We start from the raw sequence: 23,502 nt of genomic DNA on the forward strand, positions 1-23,502 counted from the left end.
TCCGCCCAGCGGCGGGCGGGGGCCGGCAGGGGACGGGAGGGGAGCGGCGGCGGCGGCGCCGCACCTGGGTCCCCCCGCCCCGAGGCCGCCCGCAGGCAGAGGGGGAGCGGCGGGAGCGCGGCCGGCATGAGCCAGGCGCCGAGGAAGCTGCCGGAGGAGGAGGAAGAGGAGGAGGAGGAGGGGGACGAGGAGGAAGAGGAGGAGGAGGAGGAGATCGCGGGCTTGGCCGGCTACGCCGACGGGGCCGGCTCCTTCTCGGACGGCGACGCGGAGAGCGGCGGCGATGAGGCGTGTGAGTGCCGCGGGGACCGGGCCGGGCCGAGCCGGGCCGCGGCCTGGCGGCGGGCCGGGCACCGGGCTATAAAAGGCAGCGGCCGGCCCCGCAGCTGCGGGTGTCACTCGGCGGGCACGGGGCCGCCGGCTGCCGGCTGAGCCCTGCCAGGCCCTTCCCGGAGGAGCTCCCAGGGCAGGGCAGCGCCGAGGGGAAGCCCTCCCCCCCCCCCCTTGCCCTGAGGCCGCTGCCGAGCTAGCGGCGTTGTCTGCAGGGAGGTGAGCCCTGCGCTGTGCCCGGAGGAGTTTGACTGGATATTTTTCCACGGGAACTTCATGAAATCGCTAAAAAATTGCGTTGGTTCTCCATAGTAACGCTATTAATATTATACTTAACGGAAACAACCCTTTGCATCCTGACTAGCAGGAGAAGACGGTCCATGCAGGGACCTTTCTCGTCCAGGATTAAGACAAGGCTTATTTTAACCCTTCAGATCCCCTGGCCTTCTGTTTAGCTCCAAAGTCTGGAGAAAGAAGAAAAAAAAAGAGCAGCGTGGGATTTGGATCAGGGTTTTTTGTGCATAACACCAGGCTGCAGGGCTTTCCTTTTCCCAGTTTCTATCCTACCCCTTCCCAGGTCTGTACAGTGAACAGTCCCAAATTCAGTGTCACAGCCTCACAGTTTAGCGTTTCTCTTACTTTTCAGAGGAGTAATGGAAAGGGCAATGCAAGGAGGACAGCTTCCATGCTGTGGCTGTTGAAAGTGAAGGGAGAAGCCAGACCTGAAAGTAAAAACGTAATTTGTGCTTGTGGGCACGCTGGATATTTTAGAGCTTTGTGCTGGTCATCTCTCACCTTGTGCTGGTTTCTTGTCTCTGACCCGAGCTGAAATGACTGCTTCATCTTTTGACTTTACACATGGGGTTGTATTCAAAGACCTTAAAGCGCTTGGTTCACGTAAAGCCCAGTCATCCTTTTGATATGCTCCACTAAAACATATTTGCAAGCAAGGAAACCTTTGCGGAGTGTCTGAGGAAGTAGCTTTAAGTCATATCCTTGCTGAGTGCCACACTTGTGGCAGGGTAGAGCCAGGTCTTGTGGTTCTGAGTTTTTCTTTGGCTGCAAGAATTTCCTTCCACCAGGCATTTCTGCAATGTCCATAAACCCACAGTAGCTGTACAGCTTGGTTGATTGCATACAAGCTTTTTCTGTTAACTCCTTAGGCTCAGGCCATCCTTAGTGTTGAAGATGTTCAGTGTATGTATCTTGTAAGGCTGCTGTCTCAACAGCATGCTGAAGTGCTGTAAGCATCATAGCTGCAGACAGTAGCACTGGAAATGCCATGAGGTGAACGGGCCTTGGAGGTACATGAGTGGAAAGTGTGGGACTGGTCATTCTCCTCTATACAGAAAGGGTGAAAACTTCAGAATAACATAATTGCATTAGTGGGAAAAAAAAAAAAAACTACCATAAATCATTATTAGCTCTATGAGTTGAAATTATACTCAGGCTTATTACCTTGTGATGATAAAATGAGCAAAAACTTTTCTTCTGGTTTGGCATAGGTTGAGCAGATGAGCTGAGAACTAGAGTGTTGGTACTGGTGAGATCTAACAGTACACCTTCCACCACGGCATCCCCTTCACACACAGCTATGAAGCACTGGTAGTCACAGGCTTCTGAAAAGTAATTGAAATTGATATGAAATTTGGGACAGGTTTCCAAAAAAATCAATGAACGTCTTGAATAATGTGAAGGAGATGTTGGATTACTTACACTCTGTGTCATGGTGAAACAGGTTGGGACTGCTACGTGCAGCTCTCAGTTTTTCAGAGCTGGGCTCTTCTGCGTGTTGCAATGCACACAAATTACACTCCGTAAGCAAGGACATCACTCAATTCCTGACCAAATTTCTGTAACTGCAGTTCTTTTGTGTTGGGAAAGTGCTTTGGGGTTTGTTAAAATTAATTTGTGAATACTTCAAAGGCTCTGGCCTCTAACCAGCATGACTTCTGTTCTTTATGGCAGCTTAGAAAAGTTGAAATGTGAAGGGCTGTTGGTAAGTGTTAGAAACTGCCATTTTATGACATTTTATTCTGTGCAAAAGTGAATGAAGCAGGAAATGTTTCATCTAATGAGATGGAAAATTATCTTACCCATTATGGGATCGAGAATAGTTTAGTGTTTCTCTTACGCCCATTATAATCTCACTCAGTAACCTAGTCTGGGGAGTTGCAAGGCTACATCTACTGGCATTTCTATGGCAAATTAAAGAAGGAGTTGTCATGCACTCTGGGAAGGAATGTGGGCAGGCAGTGCATCATCCAATTCCTTTACATATAAGGTAATCTCTTAACTCTCTCTCCAAGGAAAGTGCTACAGCAGCACTGCTATCTAGTCAGGTTTGGATAATATTAATTTACATTTCCCTGTCTTCAGCTGGCAGAATTCCAAAGGCTAAGTAACAGTCTTACTAGCAGAAGAGATGGCAGTCATTCTGCTTGCTAGTAACTGTTTGCACTTGCAACTCTGCTTCTTTACAATGGTTTTAGGATAAAGCAGTTCCTTTCTAGTAAGGATTATGGTCCATAAAAATGTATCTGCCTGGAAAAATTTAATACAGCAACAATATAAAACCCCAAGTTATTTAAAGTATTTTTTAGATACACTTGAGTTTTTAGCTTATCCCTTAAAGGAAAGGGAATGATTTATCGCTAGCTTGTCTTCTACTTGTCTCATGACCTGTCAGCACTTTGGAAACTGCTGACCACCTTCACCAGAATTTGAAGGAAAGAAGCCTCAGAGATAATTAAGTTCATGCAAGTTTGATGAAAACTGGCTCTCAGAAGAGAGGAGAGACCCCAGCGAAAGCGTCCTCAGAGAGACAGGCGAGCACACGCACACGTTCACTGCGGCAGCCCTTGGCTGACCGGTGCACACGCGCGTTCTGCCTAGCCAGTCGGCACGTGTTTAGCTGCAGGTCGGCCACAGCATGCCGTATCTGTTATTTGGAGGATGTGTCATAAGACATACAGGGGAAGTTGGTGTTATTGTGGTGGCGAGAGGAAAGGGAAACAGAGTACAAATCCATGGCGAACTAGGCTTCGGAAGTTCTGGTGTGGACAGAGCAAATTGGAGTTTCTTCATTCTTTGAAACATGCAATAAAGCATCGACCCAAAAGCTGTTTTTTTTTTTTTTTACATGCCTTTATACAGAATTTTATTCAATCTAGTTCTTGTAAAGCTTTGAATAAATTATTTTCCTTTCTGACGGTCAAGGTGCAAGTTGCAGGATGTATGGATATATGAACATTAATGAAATACTTGCTGTGGTTTTGGCAGCTGTAGAGAATTTGTGTGGTGAAGAAGAGAGTGGGGTGAAAGAAACTGTTAAATCCTGTGCCTTTGGTTTGCTTCCTTAAGAAGCCTGTGCCCCGCAGAACATAAAACGCTGTCAGATTGCCCTATTTTTACCCCTATTATTATCCCTCTGTAAGCGTGAGTTATTGTAGGCACATGCTTCTTGCAGTCACAGAAAGGTGATATTAGTGTTGAGGTTGACAGGAAGAGTAGAGCAGTGTGTTGTCTGTGGTTTATTACTTCCTAAATGTCGCCGCCTGTGGATCAGCAGAACCTGTCCATTGCTGCGTTAGGAGGACAAGCTTCGGGCGGCGATACCAACGTCCTGCTGTTTTCCTTGAAGGGTTTCGCCTGTGCGCTGCTCCAGCCCGGCAGTGCTTTATAGGTGGTAACCAACAAGAGCACAGTAAGTGATAAGACCTGGCAAGGCCAGGCCTTTCAAATGTATTTAAAATGCACAGGATTTTACAGATAATTAGCTCTGTCCTAATTGCCTGTGCTCTCTGTCAGTCGCTGGGGTACCCTGGGCTCACGCTGAGTGCCGTGACCGCTCATGAGCCAGCAGGTGGTGCCAGGGGGATGTTGTACACACACTGCGAGCCAATTGTGGAGCCTCAGTTCCTGGATAACAAACGCTCAGGAGGCCCAAAGGGACACAAACAAGATTCCGGACATTCCTGGTGGGCACATCCTGCGCCTGTCTTTCTGAAAGCAGCGAGAGAGGCTTGAACAACACGTGAGAACAGATTTGATAACTATGTGTGGGTGTAAACTGTTCTCCAGGTCAAAGGATTCTTTCAGGCTTTCTGCGTTTTTCAGTCCGCAGGGCTACGTGATATATTGGCAGCCTCACGTTGCTGGTTCTGTGCTGCTTCTTCTGGATTTTGGTACTCTTGGAGTAAAGATGATCACTGTAAAGTATGCAGGGCAAATGCAGGAAGGACGTTTGTATGAACAAAAGTGTGCCCCTTTTCCTGCAAGTCGAAATTCACCTAAGCAGAAGAAGAGAAAGAAATAACTCAGGGCACGGCGTAATTGTATGTTGAATAGTCTGTTATGTGGTAGGTGGGAGAAGGCCTGCCTGACAGCTACTGCGTTCAGTCTGCCTCAGCACTAGGAAATGTTCGGTTCTAGTCACACCAGTCCCAAATTAGGGTGGGTAGCACAGCTGAACCACTTTGTTCCCAAGCGTTTGTTTTGTGCATAGGCAAGGGATACACTGCAAACTTAGTTATCAGATAACAGCATTTTATAGATTGTAACACAAATTATTCAACAGTGGGTGAAATCTTTACCTTAGAAATGAGCTCAGTGCTTTTTTAAGTCCCAGCACAGAGGAAATGTATGCCTGCTGAGCTGTCTTCTTCCTATAGCTCTTGGGATGTGTGTTTTCTTTTTTTAAAGGAAAGAAGCCTTCACGTAGCTTTTTGAAGTCACACAAGCATAACTAAAACTCACTCCTTGCTTTCATGATCTAGCTATCAGTTGACAAGGATAGCTAGAAAGGATATTCTTTTTCAATAGAAACTGAGCTATCATACCTTCTGCAGTCTCTGTTACAGGTGAGAAGTAGGTTTTATGGTGGTGTATACTGAGGAGCAAAGAATCCAAGTTAAGATGTCTGTAAGGCCACTCCCGAAGTTTAAAAATGGGTAATGCTTGCATAAATCCAAATAAAAATGTTACAAAAGTAAATGTCAAATACATGTTGTCTGGCAGTCACTGATTATGTTGTTATAATATATTACTCTTCTTCTTGTATGATTTTATTCAGTTTTGGATTTCAACGATCCCTTCAGTACTGAAGTTAAGCCAAGAATCCTGCTCATGGGCTTGAGAAGAAGTGGGAAGTCTTCCATTCAGAAAGTTGTCTTTCACAAAATGTCACCGAATGAGACCCTCTTCCTGGAGAGCACAAACAAGATTTGCAGAGAGGATGTGTCCAACAGCTCCTTCGTCAACTTTCAGATATGGGATTTTCCTGGGCAAATTGACTTCTTTGACCCTACGTTTGACTATGAGATGATTTTCAGAGGCACTGGAGCACTGATATTTGTTATTGACTCTCAGGTAAAAAGAAAAAGAGGGGAGTGCATTTAAACTACTTTTGTCTTTTTGTCCTTGAGCAACAGGCAGGTAGATTGGAACATAGAGGTTTTTTCAAAGGAAATAAATAACTTACGGTTACAAACACGCATTAAAAAAAAAAAGTTGTTAAAACTTGAAAAGCTGCTAGGTTATTTTTAAGTCTGTCTCCCTTTGCAAGATGTTTGAAACAGTTAGCTAGTTTGCTTTAGCATTTGAAGGTTCTTGTTCAGACTCCCAAACGCTGACAGCGTGAGATTGGTGCACTTGCTAGATATAGGCTGCCATCTATCATAAGAAATAAAATACTTGTTGCTGAGCTGTAGCATTATGTAAAAGCAATTATTGTAAAATTTAAGTTGTTTTAAAGAACTTTCCTACAGTGTTTATTTTCCCTTCATTAGGATGATTACATGGAAGCATTAGCTCGGCTGCATCTTACTGTGACCAGAGCCTATAAAGTGAATCCAGACATCAACTTTGAAATCTTTATCCATAAAGTGGATGGTTTATCTGACGATCATAAGATTGAAACGCAAAGAGATATTCACCAGAGGGCAAACGATGACCTTGCAGATGCTGGATTGGAGAAAATTCACCTCAGGTGAGAAAAGCTGCTGTACAAAGAATCTGAAGTTGACTAAGAGCAGTTTATTTAACAAGTTACTATTTTGCATTCTCTTGAAGTAGTAGGCAACAAGGTTTTGACATATGAAGGAAAAAATTAGTCACAGATACTGTATCTGACCTGAGCCAAACAAAGTGTTTTATTTCTGAGTGCTGTCTTGGAGGGCAAGATAAGGAGGGGAAGTGCTTAAAAGCACAACAAATATGCCAAAGTCCTACCAGTATTTTTGCTGTAGCTGCTGTCTTGAAGTAAGAAGCATGGGCAGTGGAACCAGGCAGTAGTGTATATGCTGTCTACATCGCTTTTGTCTCCTTCAAAACCCCTCCTCTGCCTCGCAGTCCCCTCCCGACCACTAGTGCTCACTGCTTCGGCTTTCTCAGAGCCACTTGGGAAAACAGGTGTTCTCTCTTTGCCTTATGTCTGGTGATAAAGCAGATTATTGTAGCAAGTAATTAAAAACAAGGGACTAATGCAGACTGGGATACTAGGCAACATGAAGCTTTCGTGTCATCCTTAGCCCTTAAAGCCAAGTAAAAATATACATGTAAGCAGAGAGACCTGTTTCGTTAACATGCCAACTCATGCGCTCATAAAAAATTGACTGTGTTGTTGCATTGTTAAATTGGTCCACAGCTTTCAAAAAGTGAGTCACAACAGACTTGTTCAGTAATGCTCCTCTCCTGCAATTTGAAAAATATTTTCCGAAGGTTACCAAGGTGGGAGTTGCATCATGAAGTTCTACATCAAGTGCTAATTTACAGTGTCTATTTTTTTTTGTGTAGAGACATGTAGACCCATGCCAAGCATAATCCTGAGAATTTAGTTTGTGTATGAAGTCCTGTGCTTCAATCATAACACGTGACTTTTGATCACAAGGGGTAATTGTGTAATTGTAGGCACTTGCTGTTTGACAATATTTCATTTCACTCGTAGTATGAAAGGTACATCATGTTCACAGTATGTGGCTAAAAGGAAAATGTGGTGACGTTTTTTTCCAGCTTTTATCTGACAAGCATATATGATCATTCTATATTTGAAGCATTTAGCAAAGTGGTACAGAAACTGATTCCACAGCTCCCAACACTGGAAAATCTGCTTAACATCTTTATTTCAGTAAGTACTTGTTACATACTTTGTCTGTAGACCTAGCTATGTCCAACATTGCATGTTCAGCTGTTTTGTTCACTGCCTTCTGAGAGATTGTGAACAATGTGAGCTTTCAGAGAAATTATCAGAGCTTAGTTGAAAGGCACCCACCTGCAGCTAGGCCTCACCTCCCTGTTTGTCTGACGGTGTTGCTGAGCTGCTGAGACTCAGTATTTCCTGAGTGAAAATGACAGTGGGTTAGCAGCTGTCACTTTCCTGCTCATATATCCATGTGAATGTTGCAAAGGTCTGTGCTGCATGCGTTGTTTAAGTAACACTTGAAATTTGTGCAGATAAATTCTTAAATGAGCATCATCTAGTCGGACCTCTTACGTAGAGCTGTCTATAGTACTTCCTAGAATTAATTCTACTTTGCATTGAAGTTTACCTCTCTTAAGAAAATCTTTTCACCTTAACATTTTTAGAGGTAGAGGCCATCACAGCTTTCACAGCTTCCACAGTTACTCCCAAGGTCAGTTAGGGAGCTTTGTGTAATGGCTTGTTATCACTGTGGAGGTAATTGCTTGTTCCACTGTTCCTGGCTGTGTGCTCCCTTTACCTCTTTGTGCTGGTTGTGACACATGCCTATTCCCTTGGGGAATCGCTATGACACATGCTCGCGCAGCAGAAGACGGTCCAGTTTTTCTGATGGCTTAACTTAGTCAAAAGCAGTTAATGGAGGAGTTCAACATGCTCTTGTTTTGGCACAAGATAAGAGGTGGGGACTCGTGGCCATGAGCAAAGGCAAACACAGTCAGTAGTTTATGAAAAGGGGGAACTTCTTCTGGTGGTCATTGATTCAGCTCCAAAAAACTGCACCCTTTCTTCTCACAGCATTATAATTTTGCACCTTGCATCTGGCATTAATTTGTCAAACTTCAATTGCCAAGCGAGGCATTTTGTTTTCCCTTTTTGTGATTCTGAAGTAATGAAACTCACTTAATATCATTCAACAGCCTGCAAGATAAAATTAGACTTCACAGTTTCTCAGTGTGGGGTGTGAGAATTGAGGGAGAGGGAGGTTGGATGTGTTGCTGAAATGGGGGAGCTAGGAATGTCTTTCCAAAGCTTATTCTCTTACTATTAGGCAATCAGTGATGACATTTCATAATGAAGGTTTTATTACAAAGATCTGTTTCCACCAAAATGGCTGGACTGTATGCCATTTATCGTCCAGCCCTGAACTCCACTTAGGATAGAAAAATAATGAAAGGATGATGCTTTTAGCTCTGGAGCAATTCGATATTATTGCGAATATGCTGCACAGTATTAATGAGGAGGCTGTCTGAATGATAGTCGTCCTGGTGCCAGAGCCACCCCAGCCACTCGTACTGTGAGTCTGATCTCTTTATGGGGTCTCCTCACTGTTTGGAGCTGGTAAAGAGTTTGTACCAAACCACTACATGAATTGGGCACGAGCAGTTTTCTGGATGATGATAGTTGCTTGTGGGTCTGGGACACCCATGAGGAAGGTCCCATAACACGTAGAATATCAGATGTAATTGGTAAGGAGGAACCGCTCTTTCAAATGAATGGGAGGTTCAGAGAAGTGCTCCTGAGAGAGAGATTTCCCTTACACAGTAAGGGCAAGAGTCTCAGACTGTTTTTGTATGCTCCAAATAGAGCATAATCCAGTTTGTTAGTGCTGTAGAGCAAGGCGTAGCTGCATCACTGTGTCCTCAGTGTGCCTGCTTTCTGTTTTTAAGAGCATGTTGTATCTGTAGACAGGAGACTTGGAATGACTCTGTTGCAGCCACAGGAAGACTAAACATCATTCTCCAGCGTAGAATTAGTGGGCGCCTCTTTACTTTAGCAACTTAATGACAACAAGTCAGGTTAGGAATCTTGACACAGATTTTGGTCTTGCCTTGCCTTAGGAAGCCAGTGTGTTGGGTATCAAAGTGTGGGTGCGTTGGTGTTCCTGTGCGAGTTGTAGCACAATATTCATGAGGATGTGCTTTCGTTTATGCCATGAACACTTCCAACACAAAAGCTGGCGATTACAGAAATAGATCTACGATCACCCCTGAGTTCACCTCGGGTTTTTACACAACTTTTATAGTGGCACAGTGGGTTAGCTTGTACAGCTTATGTATTTGAGCATCCATCAGCATGCTAATACTGCCTCTACATTTTTTTGTCTTAACTGTCTGTAAAGCGTGAAGTAATAGTTGGTTTGGCATTCAGAACCCATGTAAATCTTGGCCGACTAACGCTCTACCAGCTTCGTATAGAGGGATGTCTGTTTTTATATTTTTTTTATTACTACAGCCCTAGCAAGCAGTCAAGTTGTGTGACATGGGAATGCAGATTTTTCTTCTTAAGTGCTGTTAAAAACAGTAAACTATCACAGTGAATATAAAATTAAGTATACTTTGCAATTATAATATAATATATATATATATATAAAATTAAGTATACTTTACAATTTAAGTATACTTTAACAGTTTAAATTTTATAATCTGTAAATTAAGCTATAGTACACTAAATCTTCTGTTTCCTGCAAAACCTGTTTAACTGTCATTCATTTCTACCTATAAATGACTAGTGATATCCTCAAGTTCATTTCAAAACTACATTTTAGGGCCAAAGAAGGAAAAGGATAGGCTTGCTTACCTAACCTAACAGTTGCTTTCATACTGTTGTTTTCCCTAACTGATTGTTAATGATATGTCTCTTTGAATAGTGGTTTTTTTTGTTTTTGTTTTTAAATTCAGTGTTTCCTGACTTCTTATGGCTTCATAATCACTGTTTGTACTGGTATTTTTTTTCTTGAGAAATTTCGTCACAAACATTCTGGCAAATTCTTTGCTTTTGTAGTTAAAGGCGAAATATAAACCCTGACAAATGAAATCAGTGAGGTCATGTGGGTACAGTCTAGTGGTCACTAATACTGCCAGCCCATCCTACCCTTTCACAGAGGTTTCTGTCACCATACAGAGTTTGACAGAGGCAAATGCGTGCCAGTTTCACAGCAAATCCCCCCCATAATGTATTAGTTTCAGCTGAAGACAATAGTGGTTTAAGTTAGGATGCCAAGCTGTGCCCTACCAGCACGTGCAACTGCTGGCATGGCAGACTTCTCAAGATGGAAACCTTTTAAACTGTCACTGCAAGTACACGCAAGCTGCAGCTGCTAGAGCTCTGGGATGGGTATGCCACTTCTCATTGTTAAATGCTACAATAGCGTCACTGACATCTTAATATTCCAAGGTACATCTTACCTGTACAGCTGAATTTATCACTGTGTTTCTCTTTACATAATACATCTTATATTTGACTCCTCGTGAATGACAATACAGGGCTCAAGTTCCAACCTTTTTTGTCTAAAATTTTAAATATTTATTTTTTAAATATGTTCTTTTTAAATGTGTATTCTGGCAATGAATTACAGCTGTATATTCATATGATATTTACAGGTAAATCTGGTGATTAATCGTATTTGACAGCATCTGTAGAAATACGTGAAGTGCTGTCAGATTTTTGTATATTGTTTAAAAACTAAAATTGCACAGCTATTGCACGTGGCTGGAATAACCAAAATAAATATACGTATATTTTTGTTCTTTGTGCTCAAAGAACATAGGCTCATAGAGCCATGTAAGCTGAGAGGGATCTTTAGAGGTCAGCTTCTGCTGAGAGCCAAGCTACTTAGAGCAGGTTGAATATGACTAGGTCCTGTTCAGCTCTTTTTTTTTTTCTCCATCCTTACGTCCAAGGATGGAAACTCCACAACCTCTCAGGCTGTCATGCTTCTAGAGCTTGATGCTCACTCATGCCAAAAAACTTTTTTTTCTTGTATCAAGTCAGAATTCAGCTCTTTTGCCTCTTGTCCTTTGACACCATAGCTTGGAGAAGAGATTGGCTGTCTTCCACACACCCTCCTGTTAGGTATTTGTAGATAGAAATGAGCCTTCTCTTCCTCAGGGTGAATAACCCAGTTCTCTGGGAGTCTCCTTGTATATTGTGTGCTTCAGCTCCCAGACATAAGGTATCCAGAGGGTATGCTCTGTCTTGATTTTTTTTTTTTTTTTTTATTAATCAGTTACAGAAATGGGCTATACATGAAGTCCTTTTCCATAATGAAATGCAAGAATTTAATCTCTGGTACCGTTATTGATTTATTGATGGGTGTTTCCAACCTTAGTTGTGTGCCCAGCAGTGGAAGAATTAAACTCCTTTAAAATGAAAACATCCAAAGTATTGCTGACCAATGTACAATAGCATACCAAGGGTTGGAATCTTTCTGCTTATTTCAGGGGAATTGGAAAGTGCGAGGGTTACTTTTTAGTCTCTTAATTAAGTGTTAAATGGTTCACTTAGAAAAGAAAGAATAAGGAAAAGAAAATTTCTGTAACTACAAAGGAAACTGTAACTACTAAAACTTGTTATGGCTTTTCAGAGTGTTTTTGACAGTCACAAAACTGCTATGGCAATAGTCCTAAACCATACTGAAAGGGAAGCCCATATATGGGAAAAAATATTGTTCGATGGGAGAGAGTTGATTCTTTTCCTGTGTATTTGGATTGTGAAGCGTGCTTGTCAGCTTAAGCTTCAGCAATACTGGGAAGTTGTCCTTTGTGTTCATCCTGGGACAACTGCGCAGGTGCAAACCCTTGATACCAGCAGGCAAAGCTGCGGTTTTCAGTTAGACAGTACCCGTTTTCCTTTTTTTTTCCCCCTCCAGGAAACAGGTTTATGATAATTTACCCTATCTACACAAAGAGCTAACTGAGCTAGCATTCCTGCCTAGCCTCTGAGAGCTGCAAATATGATACAACTTCAGCATGGAGAGAGTCTTGATCAACTCGGCAGGATGACAGGAGATGTCATAGTACTAGCAAGCCTTGGCATTATAAACATAACTTTAGCACCAGTTCTATATGAAAAATGAAAGAGCGCTGTCAAAATACTGGTCTTTCTCCTATGATCCTAGAAGATGTTCTAAGGAAAATGGCAGTAGAACAGCTACAGGCCCTGATGAGACAGTTTCTCATTTTCTTTGAGAAATTAGTTCCCGATTCCTACTGCCTTCTTTGTCCTCAACTTTTTCTTTTCATCGTTTCCATCAGCTTACGCATTCAGTTTTCTTTTTATGTCCGTTGTCACAGTCAGAAACAAGAAGCCAAAGTCTTGATCTTGGAATTTTCTTGCATTTTCCACTGAAAATAAATGTAATTTATCCAGATGCTTTCCAGAGAGGAAGCTGGGGAGTCTGACTTGGCTCAGAGGCAGAAACATTGAAAGATCTTTAGCCATCACAGCTTGCTACAAATACTTCAGTGCTATAAAGTTCTTTGAAAATGAGCTTGATTGCAAATTAACTCCCACTTACTCAGCCTAACTTTTTGTACAGTAGGCAAGTAGGGGAACAAAAAAAGCTTGGTAGTAATTTGTAGACATGGTTTCCATTTTCTTTTTCTTTTTTTAATAGAATTCTGGGATTGAAAAAGCATTTCTATTTGATGTAGTCAGTAAGATCTACATTGCAACGGATAGTACTCCAGTGGATATGCAAACCTACGAGCTCTGCTGTGATATGATAGATGTTGTGATTGACATTTCTTGTATATATGGGTAAGTAAATTGTTAATGTCTTTCATAGATAGAGCTGTGTGCCTAGAATCTGAATGATCTCAAAATTAGAATGATGTGGGTATAAACAATAATGAGAAGGAGTAATTTATTAGGGCAGGGGAGAAGGAGGAAACGGCAGGCCTCTGAGGTGCAGATCAACTGCCAGCAACAAACTGTTCCCTGCCCAGCCTCTCATGTGAGGATCTTCCTCTTTCTATGTATTTTATTTGTAGGAAGGAGTGGCAAGTAGTTTTGTTTACTTTAATAGCTAGTGGCCTCTACTGGCTGCAGAGAGCTGCTTCACTCTTCCTTCAGTTCTCTGTTTGCCCTATCTTCCCTGCATTACATTAGTATTTTTCAGCATCCCCTCTTTATCTTTTAGCAACTGGAGAACTCCTGGAGTAGCTTGCTCCTCTCTTTGGAAGTTATGTTGGTGTTTATGGCTTGCTCCAGTGCAATGCCAGCTATTCCTGAGACAGGCGGGGGCATGCTAAGAATTAGTGCATTACTAGGAGGCTAAACCGCAGTATACTTATAAGAGTGTGATAGTCCTTGGTAGCCTGGAGTTCCTACCATTTTTTTTTTCTTGCAGTCTTAGAGAAAGTATGAGGGAGAATGCTGGTGGAGGTGCACAGTAAACATTAGAACTTCAAAAGAATAACAAATCGTCGAATACCTCTGTAAAATCTTTTAAGTTGTGTATTCTACTGTATCTTTCAAGTATTGGATTTGGTCACTTCAGTAACTGTACAAGAACTTGTGCTTTCGAGAGGTGTGCAGTAAAGGATTCTGATTCTGTAGCTTTTTTATTTTTGTACAGATAAAAATACAGCTGTGTAGTTCAAACGAGTGCATTTAATTATTATCTGCACAACATCACCTGGGGGGCATTCTAATCCCAAAATGTCTCGCTGCCACTGACTTTGTGTGATCATGTAGCATTTGCCACCAGAAATCTGTTTGTCATGTGTTTTAGGCATAGACTGAAGATAGGACATTAGAATTAATTTCTTGTCTTGCATTCCTGGAACGTCTGTGGATTTTGCTATTTTAATATATTATTAATGGTAGTTATTCTGGGAGACTGATGATAACTTCCCGTTTAAGAAGATCTGTATGTGCATTCAGGAACGAAGGTAAAATTAAAAGGTCCAAAGCTAATACAGTGATCATCATGAGGCATCATCTGTGAAAGAGAAATCTCTTCATGATATGATGCTGCAAAAACCAACGTGTCTCATGAGGAAGGTCTCATGGTGGCTTAAATTATCTGTCAGCTGCCACTACTTAAGCAAGGTTGTTGAATTTGGAATTATCAGCACAGATTTAGTGGTTCACGTGTTTTAGATGAAGCTGTAATGCAGTGCAGTGATTAAAAGAAAACAGACAGCCTTGTAGTAAATGGTTTGCAAAAAATAGTGCTCCAGTTCAGATACTTGGCTATCAATCTGATTTCTAGCCCCAGATCTAAGATCTGGTGTGTATTTGGATAAATTATTTAATCTCTGTATCTACGTCATTTACGTAGTGTTTACATAGTGTGTGGCTTAAAAAAGAGTTTCCCTGAAAGATTAAAATGAAAATGTTTTAAAGTTTGAGATTGCTGGGTGAAAGAACCAATATGGAAATACTTCTGTTAATACACCTGGTGCCATATCTTATTTGTTTGTTTGAATATTGCTCTTTAGGCTTAAAGATGATGGCACTGGAACTCCTTATGACAAAGAATCAATGGCAATCATAAAACTTAACAATACAACTGTCCTTTATTTAAAAGAGGTGACAAAATTCCTTGCTCTTGTTTGCTTTGTCAGAGAAGAAAGCTTCGAGAGAAAAGGTATTCTTCCCTTTTCTGATATTGCGTTGCATTTACCTTATATTAATGAATTAATAAATAACTGTGTGATTGTCACTAGCTGATAAAGTCTCCAGCTGTATGGCAAATATTGAAGGTAAGTACAACTTGATAGAGCTTACATAACGTGTTTAAAAGCATGAGGTATTTGTGCTGGCATTAAGATAAGATGAAATCATAAATGTGTTTGACAGTTTTCTAGTATGAAAGCATACAGTTTACATCCAGTGCAATAAAGCTTCCATCTGCAACAGTAGAATGTGTCAATTTATCCTGGCCAACATTGCTTTGTACCTATCGGTACCAGCATATGCATTTGGAACAGCTTGAGTGCCATAACCAAGGGAACTTTACTGAAACTGGCTGATAGAAATATGTTCTTGCTTTTCCTTGAAAGGAGGCTTTCAAAAAGCAGCATATTTGGGAAGCATGTTTCATACTTTTCTATTTCATATTTTGCAGTTAAAGTGTGTAAGGTTTCTTGGTTATATTGATCTGACCCTGGTCAAGGTCAATACTGAACGCTTAGTTCATTATCACTCTTCTGACTGTCGTGGTGGTCACTGAGTTACTGGCCTTTGTCAAATGTCCTCAGACTGAAACTGAACAGCGGAAGAATGACCCATCATTTTGGCTAGAAATGTTACTTTAGCATACCCACTAACAAAGCTGTTTCAGAAAAGACACCTTGATGAGCGAACACTCGTTAGGCTTTGTCCACAGTTGTCAGATTGTTTTATCTACATAGTTTGGGATACTTCATGCAGTAGTCAGTACTCCTTAACAGTATAGTCGTAGTATTATAATGCAGACTAACTTTGGTGTCCGGAAACTTCCACATAATATTTTGTCTGAACTTAAGGGACAGGGAAAACAACTCCTGGAAAAATCAGTGTAACATGGTGGATTTAAACCATTTCAAATATGTATCGTCTGTTAAGGAAATTAAGGTGGAAAACACTACGGTATTTGAGTTAAGAAAGCTTAATTAAGAAGGCAATTACCTTGTATGTGGTCATAAGCTCAGTACCAAAGTTCTAAAACTGTATTACTGTATTAGACATTTTGTAGCACCCAGTAAGTCTTCTGAGTAACTACCGATATGGCTTTACAGCTTTTCTGTGGGATCACGTTCAACCCACTCACACGGTAGTATTAACTGCCTATTATGGATGTATGTATATAATCTAACAACGTGGCTATTGTGTTATTTTTCAATTACAGTGTAAAATGAAGTATAACTGGCTGCTATTTGGGAATACAGCTATTGAGTATCTATTTCAAAGTCTATGCATTATCAAAAGAAAATCCTTTGACTACTAGGTGCTACTTGTTTTTATCGCGGTAACTATGTAACGCAAAGTTACAAAATGACACCATAATTTGGGAAATAATTTTTATTGTAGTATGCTGAACACTTCCCCAAAGCTCTTAAGTTAAAGCTTTGTTATCTGCCAAGGTACTTCTTCTGAGTCTGCTCTTAAGACTAATACGTGTATTTAATACAGGATACAGTATGGAACTGTAATGCTCACTGAATTGCTTGTATTTATCAAATGTACTTTTGCTTAGCATAGAAAACATTGCCTAGAAAATCCAGATTATGACTTCCAGAAAAAGGAGTGTGGTATTTCAGTAAACGTAGAATATAAACAAATCTGTCATTGCTTAATTTGTGTAAATGTCTTTATTAATATGGAAAACATTTTTGTCTCTGTAGGATTAATAGACTACAATTTCCATTGTTTTCGGAAAGCCATACAAGAAGTATTTGAAGTAAGAATGAAAGTAGTAAGATCTCGAAAACATCAAAGCCACATTCAGAAAAACAAGAGACCCACTCCCAATGGGACACCAAGAATGCCACTGTAACTGAGGTTTTGTAGCACTGTGGCGAGCAAGTTTTCGTGAAGTTGATGTGACTTCTGCATCTCATTGCACTGAGTGAAGAGGAAAACCAGTGGGACTGATGTATTATATGAATTTTCCCTGAATGTTCAGAAAGCACTGTTTAAATATTTTTATCCAATCAGTTTTTTTAATATAGTGAGCACTTTGAGCAAAATGTTGTATATATAAGCATTGAGGTGAACACTTGTAAGAATTTTCTTAATATATGCTGTAAACCTTTTTCATGCCATATTAAGAAAAAACAGCTGTGACAGAAATACTGGGTACATAATTTGCACTTTTTCATGTTTTCCTTGTGGAGCTGGACTTTGATAAACTTAGTTTTTATGGTGATTTTGATGCATGGCGTCAGGTAAAATGTATGCTGTAGTTTATTTACCTGCTACAATCGAATTGGTTAGTAAACAATTAAGAAAACTTGGTACAATGCCTTTTAAAATTTGTGACAGCTAATACCTAACATTCATACAGATCTAATTTCATATATTTTTTTGATTTATAATCTGAAGAATAATTTTGAAGTATTACAGCAATAAGTACCTTACCAGGGATCATAACTGGTAGGTAAATATTAGCTTTTATAAAACAGGTTTTTGGCCAAATTTCATCTATAGAGTTCTCCATAACACTGGTAATGCCCTCTGGGTCTATTTATATTATTTACCTCAGCATATACCAGTTAAATACCTTTCTATAAAGACAATTGTTTTATAAAATGGCTCTATGTTGCACTGGTATTTTTATAAGGCTTTGGAGGAGGGTGGTGTATCTGAAAGGTTGAATTTACATTACTAATTTGTTTTGAGAGCCTGCACATCTGCAGTTGGTGCAGTGAAGAATCTGTGTGTATTTCCCTTCCACCCTGCCATTCAGTTCCTAGTTGGAAGAACAGCTCTTTTTTTCCCCAGTCCCACTGCAAACCAATTGCACGTGTGTTCCGGAGGTGTTGCTCTTGGGAGTGGGAAGAGCCTGACTTGCATGGAAGGCAGCCTGCAGTACACCAGAAACGGGTAAGGGGAGCTATGCTTTACTCAGTCATACGATAATTTGCCCCTAGCTGACATAGCTCGGGAGAATAGAAAGGGAGATGGGATTTGAAAGTTTTGTCTTAGCTAAGGCAAGGCATAGTGCCGCGTGTCTAGGGAGTTGAGAGCTCTCAGTGTTTGCTGGCTTTTGTTGAGAAAGGAGGGGTTTAACCTGTGGTAAGCAAGTCTAAATTTAGTGGTGGTTTGAATGCAAATGCGAAGTTTCTGTATGCTATATATGACATGTGGACAGACCTTGAGGCTCTGATACTGCACTGAATATAGGAACTAGGAGAGCTGGTCGGCACTGAATGCAATGGCTCTCTTCACAAACATCTGCCAAAAGAAAAAAAACACAGTAGTTTCCAAGCCCTTTACTGCTGCCTGATGCACGTGACTTACTTATCTTTCTGGAACAAGTTGGCCATTTTGGCATGAGCCTATTGAGTATACGTGGAGTTCTTAGAAATAGGTGTTAGTCAATAGAGGGATCTAGGCTCCATGAAGTATCACTTGATCGGGAATGCAGTTCTGAGTGCTGAAGAAGTTGAGAAGTGTTGAGAGTAGTATTGGTCCTGGTGGCACCGTGAAGAATAATGACCGTAGCTGTAATGAAAGTAGAACACTTCAAAAATACAGAGTTCAGTTTTGGTCCTGTCACCACCTGTTGTCTTAGGTGAGTGTGGCTTCTCTGACCGTGCCCCTCAGTTAAAGTAAAGCTCTTTTCAGAGGTCACCCCAGAAATGGTGGGTAAGAGCTGCCTTTTCACAACTCTCCAGTCCACAGGACTTCTACTGAAGGACAGAATTTTCCACCACGCGTTCGTCTTTCATTTTGTTGAGACCCACCATTGTGACCCAGTCTGTTTTTCTCCCTTCCCTCCATTCAGGTTTATGTGAGATGAAGAACACCTACCAGCGTGCATCATTTGTTGGACGAGACATTAAAAAAGTGTCTTATACTGGCTGTGGTATGAATGCTATCTAAAGAATGTAGTTTTCTTCTGTTTGCCCTAAGATCTATACAGTCATGCATACCCTTGTATTTAGAGAGACTATCAACATAATTAAGGCTTTCATTTACCATTAAGTTCCCTGAAGAATTTGACTACGCTGTACAACTTAGCGAAGGTGACTTTAGCTAATACAAATCTTCTAAGTGGATATTATCAGAGTAAGAATAATTTTCTTCAGATTTATGTTTCAAACACGTTCAATTATGAAGTTGAAAGAATGTGAAAATGCATTAATTTTACTCTAATTTTGGTGTTTTTCAGTTTAGGCAATGACTTGTGTGTTTCACTTTTGAGTAATTTTCTGTTTAGTGACTCAGATTTTCATGTACTAGTTGAAGTGATTGAGCACTGAGGCATGCAAGGGTTTGTTTTGTTTGTCTTTTAAAGAACTTCTTTTCATTCTCTTCCTCTTTCTAAATTTTGAGGTTTTAGTTTTTCTTTTAAAGGGATGAAATACCCCATATGCTATAAGAGCTAATTTCTGACAAATTGATATAGAGACACCTTTTTTTTTTAATTAGAATTCATGCAAGAAGTAAACAGTTCCTGAGTAGTGTGATACTTCCAAAATGTGTGAGCTGTGAGTCTCCGTTTTTGAGTGTCATCAGAGTGGCCTAAACGTGTGGAGGCATTACTAAACTAGCCGTGTTTCTTTGAAACTCTTTTTTAGAATAAAACCAAACCAATTTAGTATCTTACAAACACTTTGAAGTCAGGAGCTGGATAACTTTAAAACATTGATTCTAACAACTTGTAGTTGATGAAATCTCTAAGTAATTCTGTAGGCAGCAGCCCTGAGTACTTAATGACATGGATTCTCTGAAGAGTTAAAATGCATCCCAGAACGTGCAGTGGAAAGTGGTTATTTAAAATGCTGCAGTACTGGAGCATCTTTTTAAAATTCTGTGGATATAAACTTACTGTGCATTAGCATGGAAGTGTAATCAACAGGAGAAAACTACTCTAACACAGAATTCAAGTGCATCGTTTGAGATCACATGTTTTGTGATGGAATTTTCTTTTCCCTCATTAAAACTAAAATTCTGTGTTTTCTTGCATGTGAAGCGCCAGTACTGTGATGAAGTCGTAGTTCATTCTGACAAAGCACTGCAGCGGTTTCTTTTCTTTGAAGAAAAATTGTTCAAATAGTATATTTTCAAAATTACTGACCTATAACCTCCCTCCAATTTTACACATCAGTTTAAGTTGAAGAATTAAAGCAAATAAGCCCAAACAGAGAGTGACACACAGTAGAAAGTGTTTGCTTTAATGACACAAGTACTGTCCCTTTGATTTGCAGTAGTCATTGCAGAATATTTTTGTCTTAAATTGAATGTTGGGGTATTTTGTCTTAAATTGAATGTCAGCATTTGCCTACTGGATGATATGCATGACATTATTACATAGTGATATTTGATGCTGCCGCTTTGTTTATGTCCTGTTCTTTAGGGAAATCAGATTGTTGACACCAAAATCTTGTTTGGATTCTAAATGTTTATTGATAGCGACATCTGAATTTACTCAATTACAGAGGAACACATCAACTTTGCCCATTTCAGCTGTGTTGGAAATGAGAAATAACCCAGCATTGTCTGGGGGATTCTTGCAGGCTCCTCTGATTCTTCATGGTGACATCTGTTTGACATCCCACTTGGTTTTCCACTGTATTAATATTTGCACGCTAGGTCCTGTACTTATCCTCAAATGGCTGATTTCAATACTTCTGTTTCTGGGTTCTTTTTGGAAATGGTAGAGGACAAAAAAAAAGACTCAAACAGGTTGCTTCTTTTCATTTGTTCTCTCCCTGATATTTTCTGCAATATCTTTTCTGATTTTGTTCTCTCTGTGTTGATGTTTCATTGCAGAGAGGTCAGATAGCCAGTCTCCTTGGTCTATTTTCTTTTGGTTTATAAGCATTAGGAGCTACAAGCTAGGTCTTGAGCAAAAATCTACTGAAAAAATATTGAGTGCTAAAAATCTAAGTTGCACACAATCCATTAAGTGCTACTGACATCCTTAAAACATACACTTATGAAATCTTGGTGCTTTTGTACACCATACAAATACAGATTCATACTTAAATTATAGTTTATCCTGGCAGTCGCATTTTAAGCATTTCTCAATTGGCTCCAGAACATCTTTAAAAAGAAAAGATTCATATAGATAAAGATGTCTAAGGAAAAAAAATTCTCATGTTGTCTCTTGGACAAAACTAACATATTTTTGACAACATAATATATTTTCTGGGGACTAGTCAGGGGAGGTACTCTGCTGAATATTTTTCCTGACGGTGATACCAGGAGCTGCTACCAGAAGGATTATTTGTTTCAGAATTGCTGAGTACCAGCAGGTAGTGAAAAAAACACTGATGCCACACCTGGTCACCCTTTTTTTACCTCGAGACTAAACATGCTCTAGCCTAAATTGTGAAGGGTTGGGATTACTGCTGATGGGTACCTTATAGGTGGGTATAAATATAGATGGGTATAAACATGCCCAAACAAACAAACCAACTACCACCACTACCAAAAAGACTGGCTTACCTGCAGTATGTAAGCCAGGACACTTCATAGTGTATTCCAAGATGCCTTCTTTCACAAAATGCTGGCCAAAAAAAAAAAGACCATGGGCTTACCACAACAGGATGCACGTTAAACTATGTGGAGGTGGGCTGGGTGAGCTCAGTTGCACCATATGGTCCTCAAAGGTCCACATAGCTGTATCCGAAAAGTAAGTTACAGAACAGTATCAGAGCTGCCTTCATTATTACAGCAGGATTTGTCCTTTGTGTAGGTTTTACTCTCTACCTGGTGTGGACTGGAATCATTTTTGGACTCTACTGAACTAAAATGTCGTGTAGGTACAAATACAAGAGTATAAATCGGGTATGAGCACACTGAGATTGGAAATCCATTCCCAAATCCAGAGAGCTGTGATGTTCTGGAGCCTCTACTCAACATAGGGAGAGCAACCAGCCTAGCTACTTCCCAGAGGAAGCTCAGCTTGTTGATGAAAAAGCTTGTGAGTTGTGAGGACCGTATCAATTCCCTGAGAGTGCAGACACTGGGAAGTGCTGTAGTCCCAACTCACGTCCTTAGTCCTTGATAAATACTGCTCTAGGCCTTCCTCGGCTTTCTGTTGTTCCAGTTTACCCACAAACTGTTGGATGGTTGTTTTTGTTTTCAGTAAGTGTTGATTGGCTGGAGTTGTGGATGTCCCAGCAATAACATTAAAGTCTTTCACCAGAAACTCCCAGGGTTTCTAGAAGCCACACCATCCACTTAGCAGTGGTATCGCTCAGGAACCCTAGGCCCTGTGCTACGTTTCCTACTTGTGCAGGGGTTAGATCAGCTGTTACTTTAATTTCCCAGTGTTGCTCATGCCCATCCACATCAGTTTTGCGGACTGCTTTGATAATAACCAGATGCGGCTGAGTGGGGGAAACATCATCTGTTCCAACTCCTTTTGCAAAACAGCATATGGAGAGAACAGGAATGGGCCTTCGGGGTGAGCCAGCAGAGCCGAATCAGAAGGAAGTTACCCAGTCCCAGGGGCCAACCTCTTCATCTCTAAATCCTGCGCGGGGGTGCCACCATACTCTGCTTTACTGCAGTGCCCTTTTCAAGGGTTGAATCATCCTCTGGTGAGTCAAATGATCTGATCCACAAATTTTGTCTTTTCCAATACTCCCTTCACAGCTGCTTCAACTTCTTCCAGCTGTCAGTATGTCGTTCATCAAACTCCTCTCTCACATCCTAAGTGCTGAACGCAAGCTCTCCGCAGCAGAGAGACAGTAGTCAGCTCAACCCCTCCAGTCCTGCTCCTCTTGCTCAGCACTGTTTCCAGTCCTGTTCCTTCAGTAATTTCATCTCATATTTCAGTTCCACGTTTTTGTACCTGTAGACCAGCAGACATTGTTCCAAGTTGTGCAGTTTGTCGTAAAGCCCATAATGCAAAAACTTGAGTATTGGCTTTAAATTTAGTGTTCTCCTGACAGCTTATGAATGCCTTACTTGCTTTTCTCAGTGCACCCCCTCCCATAAAAGCTTCCCGCTGCTATGAACTGAGGGCATCCTTAAAGGTTCCTCAGGGTGGGAGAAGTTCATTCCCCTTCCCACCCTCCCCTTTATATTGCCACCATTAATAGTCCCCACAAAATCCAAGCTATAAATCTCAAATTTCAAAAGTTACGGCAACACCAGACTGCATAATTGTTTTCAGCTTTTGTTATTCTGCTTTCAGAGTAACAAAATTCCTCTGCTGTCTGCATCTTCTGCCAGTCTGCACTCCCCCAACTCACGTTGGTAGGCGTGCAAGAGAACACCACCTCTGCAAGTGTATATACACAATTTAAAAGTGTAATAATCATTTAATGGTTAATGTGGATAGTTAGGAGTAGAAGTTACTAGGCTAAGCGTTAACATGCTCACCCCCCCCTTGCAACAGACCGTACGAGACCTCGATACCCAGTGTCACCAGACTGACATCTGACTCTGTTTTTTCGGTCTAGTGGTTTATAACTTTTCACTGGTGTTATCTTTCCAAACCTCATCACAACAACCCGCCCCCTATCCGTGATTCCGCCTTTCTTATCTCGTCTGTCTCTGCTGTACAGGCTTTTCTCACAGCT

The 23,502-nt window shown here is 40.8% G+C and overlaps 1 protein-coding gene and 1 long non-coding RNA gene across 2 annotated transcripts in view; one reads left to right on the forward strand and one right to left on the reverse strand.

Moving 5' to 3' along the window:
- On the forward strand, positions 1-17,548 carry RRAGD (Ras related GTP binding D). The gene is made up of 7 exons (XM_080586614.1): positions 1-292; positions 5,405-5,700; positions 6,120-6,319; positions 7,342-7,456; positions 12,924-13,066; positions 14,755-14,903; positions 16,642-17,548. Exons 1-7 carry the CDS (start codon positions 127-129, stop codon positions 16,791-16,793), a joined length of 1,221 nt encoding a protein of 406 aa, XP_080442740.1. The 5' UTR covers positions 1-126; the 3' UTR covers positions 16,794-17,548.
- Positions 15,950-23,502, reverse strand: part of LOC308192721 — a 13,118-nt gene continuing 5,565 nt past the window's right edge. The window contains exon 2 of the long non-coding RNA XR_013949042.1: positions 15,950-22,769. This is a non-coding gene — a long non-coding RNA (uncharacterized lncRNA). The remainder of the gene's footprint in view (positions 22,770-23,502) is intronic.

Source organism: Anser brachyrhynchus (genome assembly GCF_964034855.1).
Source record: "Anser brachyrhynchus genome assembly, chromosome: 3".
In the NCBI taxonomy this organism is placed as follows: Eukaryota; Metazoa; Chordata; class Aves; order Anseriformes; family Anatidae; genus Anser; species Anser brachyrhynchus.